The following is a 12,967-nucleotide window of genomic DNA, read 5'->3' on the forward strand; positions in this document are numbered from 1 at the left end:
ACAACCACACACACACACACACAACCACACACACACAACCACACAATCAACCACAATCACACACACAACCACACATAGAACCACACACACGACCACACAACCACAACCACACATACACAACCACACACACAACCACAAACAACCACAACCACACACACAACCACACACAACCACAACCACAGACACAACCACACACACACACACACACACACAACCACACACACACAACAACACACACACAACCACACACACAACCACACACACACAACCACACACACAACCACACACAAACACCACACAACCACACAGCACACAACCACACACACACCACAACACACACCACACACACAACACACACAACCCACACACAACCACACCACCCCACCCCACACCAACACACCCACACCACACCAACAACCACACACACACACAACCACACACACACACCACAACCACACACACACACACACACACACCACAACCACACCCACAAAACCACAACCACACACAACCACACACAAAACCACAACCACACACAAAACCACACACACAACCACACATGCAACCACACACAAAACCACACACACACAACCACACACACAACCACACACACAACCACACACACACAACCACACACACACAACCACACACACAACCACACACACAACCACACATACCACATAACCACACACACAACCACACACACACACAACCACACACACACACAATCACAACCACACATACCACACACACACAACCACACACACAACCACACACAACCACACCCAACCACACATCCACATACACACCCACAACCGCACCCACAACCACACCCACACTCAAAACCACACTGACACACACAACCACACACACAACCACACACACAACCACACACACACAACCACACACACACACAACCACACGCAACCACACACACAACCACACACACACAACCACACACACAACCACACACAACCACACATCCACACACACACCCACAACCGCACCCGCACCCACAACTGCACCCACAATCACACCCACACACACAACCACACACAACCACACACACACACACACAACCACACACACACAACCACACACACACACACACACACACACCACACACACACAACCACACACACACACAACCACACACACACAACCACACACACACACATAACCACACACAACCACATAACCACACACAGCCACACACACAACCACACCAAGTATTGGCATAGCCAATAGGTCTCGCCTTTGGGACCTTATAAGTGTTTAGCCGTGCAACAGTTGATGTGGTTGCACCAAGGATATGGTATACTTAGAAGGTCACAAAAGTGAGACCTATCGGCTATGCCAATGCTTGTCTTGTTTGCTATAAGTAGTGATTAGTTTAATATTGATCTCTTCACTATCCCTATTGACTTGGAGGTCTTGTTTCTTTTTAGTGCCTGTATTGACCCCAAATAAGATAGATTCCCTAGTTTTTTTGTTGGCTTTACTCATCGCCAGGTCAATGGTGTTGACTGAATATCCTTGATCCATAAACCTCTTTTTAGTCTCATTTTGGAAATGGGCTAAATCATTATCCAGGCTACAGGTCCTACGTAGTCTCGGCATCTCCCTGTAGGGGATGCTATCTTTCAGGTGTTTTGGGAGAAAGCTGGAAGCATGGAGCGTGGAGTTGCCGGCAGTTATTTTACGATGTAGTTTGGATTCTAGTTTATTGTTTTTAATATAAACTTGAACATCTAAAAATTCAATGGCTTGTGTGCTGATATGGGCAGTGAATCCCAAATTCATTGTGTTCACATGAATTCATTCCACAAAGCTTTCAGCACTTTCCATAGTTTCCTTCCTAATAGTAACAAGCATTTGCAATGCAATAGGTCTCGCATTTATAAGAGTTTGAGCTATTGGCATTGTAAAGTTATTTATGTTTTGGTTTTAAAACAAATAAAAGGCATTGTCATTTACAATGTCAGTAGCATAAACTCGCATAAAAGCAGTGTGTGGAGTGCAGCAGTATGCGGCGTGCATCAGTGTGCGGCATGCAGCAGTGTGTGGCATGCAGCAGTGTGAGTCATGCAGCAGTGTGCAGTGTGCAGCAGCGTGCAGCAGTGTGCGGCATGCAGTAGTGTGTGGCATGCACTAGTGTGTGGCGTGCAGCATTGTTTCGTGTAGCAGTGTGAGGCATGCAGCACTGTGTGGCATGCATCGGTGTGCAGCAGTGTGCGGCATGCAGCAGTGTGCTGCGTGCAGAAGTGTGCTGTGTGCAGCAGTGTCATGCAGCATGCAGCAGTGAGTAATCCAGCAGTGTATGGAGTGCAGCAGTGTGCGGCATGCAGCAGTGTGTGGCGTGCAGCAGTGTGTGGCATGCAGCAGTGTTTCTTGTAGCATTGTGCGGCGTGCAGCAGTGTGTGGCGTGCAGCAGTGTGTGGTGTGCAGCAGTGTGTGGTGTGCAGCAGTGTTTCATGTAGCAGTGTGTGGCATGCAGCAGTGTGCGGCGTGCAGCAGTGCGCGGCGTGCAGCAGTGTGCAGCATGCAGCAGTGTGCTGCGTGCAGCAGTGTGTGGCGTGCAGCAGTGTGTGGCATGCAGCAGCGTGTGGCGTGCAGCAGTGTGTGGCGTGCAGCGGCATGCAGCAGTGTGTGGTGTGCAGCAGTGTGTGGCATGCAGCAGTGTGCGGCGTGCAGCAGTGTGTGGTGTGCAGCAGTGTGTGGCATGCAGCAGTGTGAGGCATGCAGCAGTGTGAGGCATGCAGCAGTGTTTCATGTAGCAGTGTGAGGCGTGCAGCAGTGTGCGGCGTGCAGCAGTGTGTAATGCAGCAGTGTGCGCAGCAGTGTGTGGTGTGTGGTAGTGTGCGACTTGCAGCAGTGTGCGGCGTGCAGCAGTGTGTGGCGTGGTTTGTAAACAACAAGAAAAGCGGACATCAAAGGAAGGGTGGGAGGGAACGAGCATATGGGGTGTGAGTTATAACGAAAGTTAATTGTTGCAAATGGGGATGCAGGAAGTAAGGCCGAGCGTGCTCTGGCGAAAGCAGTCTGCTGCTTTCAAGTCCGATGCCAGATGCCAGCTTCGCGCTTGAATGCCTCACATGCACTGGCCATAAACCGCATTCCTAAGGTCCTTTGCCCCTTACTAAATCTCTCTGAATGCGTGAGGCAGCGCACACGCAGGAATTAGCTGGTGGCAAATGGAATGCGCGTGGTTGTGCGAGTAACCGTCACCCGATCCGCCTGGGAAGCCTTTGGGAGCATTTTCTGAAGCCCCTACAGAAGTTTCGCTGCGCGATCGCTTACGCGATAGCCAGGCGAGACCTAAAAACATCATCTATATAGTGCACCCAGCTCACCACATGTGCTTCCCAGTCTGCATGATGGTCCACTATGAGTACCCACTCCTCCAACCAGCCCACATGCAAGCATGTGTAGCTGGGGGAGTAGCAAGCACCCATGGCCTCCCCCTCAATTGTTGGAAAACTTCATTACCAAAGAGGAAAAGGTTGTTATTTAGACACCAGTTAATCGTTGCTAAAATCATTTTACTGTGATTATATATTCTTAAGGACCTAGTTCTGAGGTAATGTTATATATATAAAACGTACTGGTGGTCACCAGTAGGTAGTTATAATAAGTACCAAAGTTTCCATAGGAAAAGTGTTTTTTGTTTTGCCAATAACTTTAGCAACGCTTGATGAATTTTCACAAATTATTCACAAAACTTCCCCTTTGTGGTTCAGCTACTGTGTTGAAAGTTTCAGGGTGATCCGTCAAACAGGGGCCGGGAGCAGAGGCGGGCTTCCAAAACGTGTTTCCCCATGTGATGTCTATGGGAGTTTTCATTTTTAGTACATGTTGGTCCAGAAAGCGTGCTTTTTGTGTGATTTGGTGTAATCCATTCAGTAGTTTCAGAGATATTTAAGTTGAATAAAGACAGATACCTGGGAGCCCAATAGCCTTCTGAAACCCTACTGAAATTTGCTAAGCTGCCTTTACGGTCTCCCCCGAGACCCACATCTCCCCGGGGCTTTGATGAAAAATAAGTGTGAGGGGCACGCATACCCCCCAATGCCCCGGGGGCTGCCACATCCCTGGGTCTTTAATGCTAGTAAGTGCGGGGGCCACATGGACCCCACTGCAGCCCCAGGGGCTCCTCCCCCAGGGCTTCTTGTTAAAATAATGTGGGGGGCCTGCACAGGGTCCCCAGGGACCGCCAGCTCCCCAGGGCAAATGCAAACAAATGAGGGGGGAACTCAACTCCCCTCCTGGAGCCCTAGATGGCCCTGGGGATTGCCACCTCCAGGGTTAGGACCTGCAATGTCCTGGGACCTCCATATACCCTTTCAAACATCCACTTCAACTTCCACACTACCATAAACCCATTCACAAACCCATACCAGTACTTACACAGCCACTCACTGATTCATACATCAGCACTCATATTCACTCGCTCGCCCATACAGCCACTCATACACCCACTCACTCACTTATACAGCCATTGACATATCCACTAATACACCTGTACAGCCACTCACTCACTGAGTCAGTCACCCATAGAGCTCCTCACACACATACTCACTCACCCACACAGTCAATCACACAGCCACTAACTCATCCACACAGATACACATACACTCACTCACTCATACAGATACTAACAAGTACTTACTACCTATACAGTCACTGACACATTCACTCGCTCACCCATACATTCACTCACATACTGCATCACCTATACTGCCTTTCACGTAATCATTAACTCACCCATGTACCACGGACACATACACTCATTCACCGACACAGCTATACACACACCCACTCACCCAAACAGCCTCTCACACATGCACTCACTAACCCATACAGCCACTGGCTCACCCACTCACCCATCCATACAGGCAGTCACACACCCCCTCTCCACCCACACAGAAAATCAGACATCCATTTAGGTACTCAGACAACCAATCACTGACCCATACAGAAACTCATGTACCCACTCACGTACTTGTAATGCCACTCAGACACCAACTGACAGACTACTACAGGTATTTACACAATCAGTCACTCACCCATACATCCACTCACCCACCTAATCACTCACTTATACAGTCAGTAACTCACCCATTAAATCATCCAAACAGGCACTCATACACCCATTGATTCACCAATACACCTTGGTATATATATATTAACATACATAAACTTTTTAAAACTACTAAGTCACTGGATGATGTCATCAGTGATATCATCAGTGATGTCATTTGAGATGTCATCAGTGATGTCGTTTGAGTTGTCATCAGTGATGTCATCAGTGATGTCACTGACCATGTCATGAAGGAGGCCAGCCAAGTAGCCCCTGGAGTCACATTGGTAGTCCTGAGTTCAAGCAGCAAGGCAGTCCTCCAGTAGCAGGGCAGATCACTGAAGTACAAAGCAAGCCTCAAGAATCAGGGCAGTCCTCTGAAGTGCAGGACAGGCCTTCTGAGTATTCTCCACAGGTCCAGAAGTGAACCTAAGAGTGAGTCTCAGGGCCTGTTTTCATACCTGATGCCAACTTTGAAATGGTGGAAACGTCTGGAGTTTTCCTCCCGCAGATAGTTCTGGAAATCCCTTCCTCCCTGCCCAGACTCCAAGGGGTCTGGCTCGACAAAAGGCGAGAGTGAAGTTTTGTGTGTGTACGCAGGCAGCACAGCTGAAATATAAGTAGGGTAGGGAACAGCTCAGTCCACACATCCTGACAGGATGACCCGTCCTGCCAACATCTAGTCCCTCTTTGTCTCACTGGGATGAATGCACAAAGGCCAACAGCTACTCTAGTAACAGTCCTCACTTTCTGGGAGGAATACACAAAGGCCAACTTCCACTCTAGTCATATTCATGTGACCCAGGACACAGGTTGCATTCACCAAATGGTTAGGACAAGATAAATCTATTTTATAAAAGTGTCATTTAAAGAATTCAAATCAGACTTTACCATTGAAGAGGATTTTAAATTACAGTTCATTAGAGAGCAAACATGACATTTCAACGTGTTTCCCAATTAAATGTAATAAGGGAACCCAATGTTATACTATGGGAGAAGTAGGCCTTACAGTAGTGAACAAGAATTCAGGAGTTTTTCACTACCAGGACATGTAAAACTTAAAAGCACATGTCCAACTTTTTAAATGCACTGCCCCTATGGGCTATTTAGGGCCTACCTTAGAGTGATATATGTATTAAAAAGGGAGTTTTAGACGTGGCAAAGGGGTTATTTAGCAAGATCAAATTGGCAGGTTAAAACTGCACACAGGCTGCAATGGCAAGCCTGAGATATGGTTTGAAGGGCTACTTAGGAGGTTGGGGTAATAAATGCTGCAGGCCACTAGTAACATTTAATTCACAGACCCTGGGTACGGGCTTTAGCATTCTACTAACAATTTATAAGGAAATTAAATGTGCCAGTCAGGTATGGGCCAGTTTTGCCATGTTTTAAGGAGTGAGCCCAAGCACTGTAGCACTGGTTAGCAGTGGTAAAGTGCACAGCGTCCTAAAGCCAACAAAAACGAAACTCAGAAAGCAGACTGGTTGAAGACAAAGCATTTTGGGGTGACCCTAAAGAGAGGGCCAAGTCCAACATTTGCTATTACACCGCATTGCATAATTTCAAGTCTGTTTGTGTATATATCATAATTTGGTAGCATGTGATCAATGTGAACGTACAGAACACAATTGATTTTTGTTCACATTACTTTCGTGCTTTGTGCTCTTTTTTAGCACAAAATGGGTACTCTCATCCAAGATGAATGTAAGAACGCATTTCATGATCAAATATAGCACTAACATGCCAGATTTGAATTTCACATGATTTTTCTGATATTTTGAATAATTAAGCAAACCATATGTACGTAAAGTTTGCATACCCCTAGTAGCTAGTTGGTCATTCATCTGCTGACCCAGAACTCTGTTCTTTGCTCTATCGCGGGAGGATGCATGTGGCCATAGTTCACGGAAAAAGTCTATATGGAAGCCCAGTCGCATGCAATGCTCTGCAAACAGCTACAATATTTTTGCCCCCAAAATCTAAGGAGTGCTAGAGCACCATCAATGCATGGTTCTAGGCATGTGAATCTGGACTTTAGGATATGAAAATTGTGCTCGATGATGACATGCAGAGGTATGTGTGCCCTGTTGTACCTTTGATGAATGAGTGTGTTTGGATGTCAGAAGGAGGTTGGAATTTCAGGACCTTTGCATTATGCTTTTTAGGCAAAATTATGGAAATTTCTCCATTCCACCACTTTATATACTTATATGTCATTTATGACAAAAATGTACTGCGCACAAACAGGAACAACAGAATGTGAGCGGGGGAGATAGCTGAGATCAGCATACAGGAGATTATGTGGAGAATGTGAGGAATGGAGCAACTTAGAGAACAGTTATGTAATGCACCTTGTAATGGGATCCTAGTTTCAGTGTTCATCATTAGTTACTAGTCCAAAGGGCAAAGTTTAGAAATTGTACATTCAAAGCCCATGAAACCATATGAAGGAACTACTGTTGCCTTGAGATAAGTTGCTTGGAGCAGTGCAATTGTCTAAGGAGGAAGAGACGAAGGGGAATTCTTATCTTCAGTGATCATTACACCATTTTGTCTATTTCAGGGAATTTATTCAGAATTTTGTTCAGCACTTTACTGAAGCAGATCTTTGAAGGTTGTCCCATTTGAGAAATCCAAGCTACAGCCTAATTCCCAAGGAGGAGTAGAGAACATTCCAAGGATAGGATATCCTAACATCAGGCTCTTTGCACAAAGTCTTAATTTGCAGATTAAAAGATGTAAATCTAAGATTATTTATTCTAATTGTATTGTATTGTATTGTATTGTATTGTATGGAATTCTTGTATAGCACAGCTGTCACCCGATGGGTATCCTGGAGCTTAAAGACCATGATGAAATTAGGACAGCGAGAACCGGCTGAGCTCTTAATCAGGAGACTTACTTCCTATTCCTGGCAAATAGCCAGGTCTTAAGGTTCTTCCTGAAGCCCATCAGGGAATCGGCTTGTCTGATGTTTTGGGGTAACTCGTTCCAGAGACATGCTGCTGCTGTACAAAAGGCCCTGCCTCCCATCCTGACCATCTTAACTCTAGCAATAGAAACCAGGCTTTGACTAGTAGATCGAAGAAGTCTTTTGGGCTCGTACCAGGAGAATCTCTCTCGCAGGGCCTGTATTATGTAATGCCCTATATACCATGCATAGAAACTTAAAGCTGATTCTGTCTCTGATGGGCAGCCAGTGAAGGTCCCTGAGGGCCAGAGTAGCAGAAGAGCCACGCTGTCTATCAAGAGCCAGTTTGGCCGCCATGGACTGGACTCTTTGCAGCCCCTAGAGGATGTATTGAGGGGCGCCCAAATACAGGGAGTTGCAATAGTCCAGTCTGCTCAAGATCATACTTCTAACCACTAGGGGTCTATCCTCACTGGGTAGACGAGGGAGAATTTACCGAAGGGCTCTTAACAAAACAAAACATGTGCTGATTGTTTTATTGGCCTGAGATTGCATCTGAAGGTCCTCATCCACCATAACACCCAGGTTGCGAACCGTGTTTGTTGCCACTATAGGATCATCCTCCAACCTAAGCCTAAATTTGCATAATAGGGGTTTAGACCTTCTTGCTGCGGAATAATACAGCAGCTCTGTCTTCCCCCCATTGAACTGCAAGGAGTTAGCCTTCAGCCAATCCGAGACCTGGCCCATGCACTCCTGGAAGATGTTCATAGGCACCACATGCTTTCCTTCTAGGGAGAGAAGCAGTTGAGTGTCATCGGCGTAATTGACCAGGTCGATCCCGTAAGATTTTATAATAGGGATCAGAGGGCATAGATAGACATTAAAGAGGATCGGACTGATTGCCGAGCCCTGAGGCACTCCATAGCAGACCGGAGACCTCGGGGAGGCAAATGGCGCCATGGTTACCACCTGTTGTCTATTTGACAGATAGAATTGCAGCCACTTCAGGACACAGCCCCTCACCCCCAGCCTCTCCAGCCTCGCGATCAATACCGCGTGGCTAACTGTGTCAAAAGCGGCCAACATATCCAGTAACACCAACACTAATTTAACATGAATTTTCCGAAGCACTGTACATAATTGGCATCAGTTCAAGTTACCTTTCAATTCTCCAAAATTACTGCGATTGTACACTGTGTTGAAGTTTGATTTAGATTGCGGGATAGAGATAAGAGAAGGACTAGATGGGAGCTTGTGAAGGAAAAACTGCCTGGGATTGTGGTTGCTTGTGACAGGAAATGTAAGAAAAGAACGTTCTTGGTGGTGAAGGAGCAGGCATCCAGTGGAGGTGCACTTTTTAAAAAAGGGTTTCAGATCTACCCTGCTGTTCATTTAAGACTGAAGACTCTTGCAGGCTGCTAATGCCAGTGGCTCTATGACAGGTTTCATGCTGAACTAGTGAGGAAGATAGGAGGCAAAGAGGGGCATTTAGACATGTTGTGTATCTTGACTAAAGAGGGTTGCAGCTCGTCAAAGAGTGTTGAAGGCTTGTGGAAGGTGCTGGGCCAGAATGGGCCGCCCTATAATGGCCACGGTGTAAGTGTATCACAGGAGACTGATGGAATTGTTCAGTAAGGGGATATCATATGAGGGTCCCGTCATAGTCTGAGGTTTGACAGTAAAAGCAGCGGTCGGATCGTGTTGAAGTTAGATTATGCCTAGGTCTTACAATAGCCAGGGGATCACGGGAAGGGCCTCCGGACAATCCCAGTGTGGATAGGTCCCCTTGAGGATCATGAAAAAGATGCGACTGTGACATTACTTGAAGATGAAATGAGTCACCCATAGACAGTGGAGGAAAATGTCTGGATAACAACATTGTCCATATAATCAGTAAATGAATAGTAAGTCATACTCACATTTATTTTCCAGGTCTACAAAGAGGGACAACAAGAAGAGTGAGTGGTTAGCAATATGCAGATGATTCATGAGGTCAAAAGTGTGTAACAGCTTTATCAGGTTGTACAAAGTAAGGACAAAAGGTGATAGAAAAGGAATAGCGTTCATTATTTCAGAAATGAAATTGTATTTAGTCATGGAAAATGTGATTGATGTTAAAGATCCACCTGAAACAGGACGTATGATGCAAATCACTATATATCGCATGTGATTATCTCATTCTCTTTTGGACTATCGAAGAACAATCACTACTAGTTGAGCACCTACTGGAGAAATGTGTTGGAGTCGCATGGTTGAAGATAAGAATGACAAGAAAATTAGTTGGGGAAATTGTTTTGAGTTTGGCAATAGTAACAATTACTACTAAGGTTGGCAACGATAACATTTACTATTAAGCTGCAAGAGAAAATGTATTTTGCAGGTCATTATATAATTATCAATACTTTGGGAGGAGTCATTTAGACCCTGGTGAAACTTTCGGTGGCCAAGACCACAATTAGAAATCGGCTTTTACTCTTAGGCATTTTTCTATGACAAAAAGGCATAAGATGCTGATGTAGATACATTTTGTAACAGCTCAATACCGACTCAGACTGCATGTTTTTTTAAATTCTGTGTTTCATTTATCAGACTTTTCTGAAACACAAAATAACAATGACCTTCAAACACAGAATGTTCTATCTCTGTGTGGCCATTGCTTGATTTCCCTACCAGGGCAATCTGTGAGGTGGCCTGCCCTAAAACGGTGGGATCACCACCTCAGTGATCTAGTAGACCTATTGCTCACTGTTCACAGGTTTCTGATGGCAGAGTAATCTGAGGCTTTTCCATAATGGGCCTAACACTTTTCCATCATGGGCCTAACGCTTCCATCCACCTGTAAATTACCCCATTGTTCATAAAAGGGCTTTAAGTTATCGATGCATATTTTATCTTCATTTATAGATTCCAAGGAATTCTACCGCAGATTATGTCTCCCAAATCACAATGGCTATTTTCAGTTTGATATTGCATAAGTCATACATTCACTGAAAGGTATTCATGTAATCACTTTCCTGGTCATTAACAGTGAGAAATATCTCAAGTGACCACTGATGAATGAGCTTAAGTTGCTATAGATACCGTCTGAGAATCCATTCTGATACCCAACACAAATTTGCCCCTTACACTGAGGAAAGTGAGGTTTCTAGCCTATTTCTTCTCTGAACCTTCTCAGCTGGACACTGAATAGAATGACCCTGTTCTTCAAAAGCAAACACTCTGAATAGATGTATGCATGCTTTGAGCTGTTTTCATCTCGAGGTGATTGTTTATAATCTGGAAAACTACTTGACAAACAATAGATCAGCTTATTATGCCCATTTGCATAATCATTGTACTATCTCATGTTCCCTTCTTATTTCAGTGTCCTCAATTTTGAAAACTGACTTTCCTGCACATGTGTTCATTACAATTTAAACACTCTAATAATGTATCAATATCAAACGATTAAAAACTCTTTAACATTTTTTGTCTTTAGGTTTTTTTTAAGGCAGCAAGACTCATCCTAATATTCGCTGACGCAGAGCCTTCTTGCCACGCTCCAGAGTGGGCGGTATCATGATGAACAGAAGCATTAGTACCTATGGTTATAGTACCGATTATGAAAGCACAGTATCCAGACGAACATTTCAGAAGCGATTCCTTCAAAAGGATGGGAGCTGCAATGTGTACTTCAAGCATATCTTTGGAGAATGGGAGAGTTATGTGGCTGACATTTTCACTACCCTGGTGGACATAAAATGGCGCCACATGCTTGTCATTTTCTCTTTATCATACATTCTGTCCTGGTTGATCTTCGGTTTCATTTTCTGGATCATTGCTCTGCAGCATGGTGACTTAAACAGGGAGGACAATGTACCTTGTGTAGACAATGTCCGTACATTCAGTGGAGCATTTTTATTCTCTCTTGAAACACAAACCACCATTGGCTATGGTAACCGCTGTGTGACAGAAGAGTGTTCGGCTGCAATCATCTTAGTGACTCTCCAATCTGTTTTAAGTTGCATCATCGATACTTTTATCATTGGGGCGGCAATGGCTAAAATGGCTACTGCCCGGAAGAGAGCACAAACAATACGCTTCAGTTACTATGCTATTGTAAGCATCAGGGATGGTAAGCTTTGTCTCATGTGGCGCATTGGGGATTTTCGATCACACCATGTAGTGGAAGGAACTGTGAGAGCCCAACTTCTCCAGTACAAGGAAGATCATACGAAGAGAATAGCAATGGAGTACAAGGACCTTAAGCTAGTCAATGATAAGGTCATTCTAGTGGCACCAGTGACCGTTGTGCATAAAATAGACCGTGACAGTCCATTATATAGCATGGACAGAAAAGCTCTGGCTACAGGCTGCTTTGAGGTTTTGGTCACTTTTGTCTACACTGGAGACTCAACTGGAACTTCACACCAGTCCAGAACATCCTACTTACCCCGAGAAATTTATTGGGGTTTTAGATTCAATGAAATCTTGCAGGTGAAGAAAAAATACTACAAAGTGGATGGAACCCAGTTTGAAGAGATGACCGAATACTATGCTCCTTTTTGCAGTGCCAAGCAACTTGACTTTAATGAACAAGAGTACAGTCGAGCTGACAATCGCCCATCTCAAAGGAGAGAACAAGCTGCTACTCAATCAGCGAATGAACCTGCAGATGCACCTAGAAGGGCAGGAAATGTAACACTGTCGAAAGCACAAGTGCTTCACAGCAAGCAAAGTACCAGAGAATTATCCTCTGATGAAGGACTTACTAGCTTGAGTCCTATCACATTGAGCTCACAGACCTAGTCAGAAGATCCGAGGCTCACATTTTTTATTAAACAACACAAACGTTTAATGTGCCGCCTTATTTGTTATTAACCTTCACATATAGCACTGTACAGCAAAGAAACACACTGAACAAATGAGCATAACAGTATCAATAACTAAGACATACGTTTCACTGGATGATCGATAAACTTTCAGCCCAATGG

At 44.9% G+C, this 12,967-nt stretch overlaps 1 protein-coding gene across 6 annotated transcripts in view; it reads left to right on the forward strand.

Moving 5' to 3' along the window:
• LOC146810326 (inward rectifier potassium channel 16-like) overlaps positions 1 to 12,831 on the forward strand; it is a 415,418-nt gene extending 402,587 nt beyond the window's left edge. For all 6 annotated transcript variants that reach the window (XM_085617321.1, XM_085617322.1, XM_085617320.1 and 3 more), the window contains one exon: positions 11,473 to 12,831. In XM_085617321.1, coding sequence (XP_085473447.1) covers positions 11,553 to 12,782 — 1,230 coding nt within the window. In that variant the 5' untranslated portion in view covers positions 11,473 to 11,552 and the 3' untranslated portion in view covers positions 12,783 to 12,831. The remainder of the gene's footprint in view (positions 1 to 11,472) is intronic.
• The last annotated feature ends 136 nt before the right edge of the window (positions 12,832 to 12,967 follow it).

Source organism: Triturus cristatus, chromosome 7 (genome assembly GCF_964204655.1).
Source record: "Triturus cristatus chromosome 7, aTriCri1.1, whole genome shotgun sequence".
Lineage (NCBI taxonomy): Eukaryota > Metazoa > Chordata > Amphibia > Caudata > Salamandridae > Triturus > Triturus cristatus.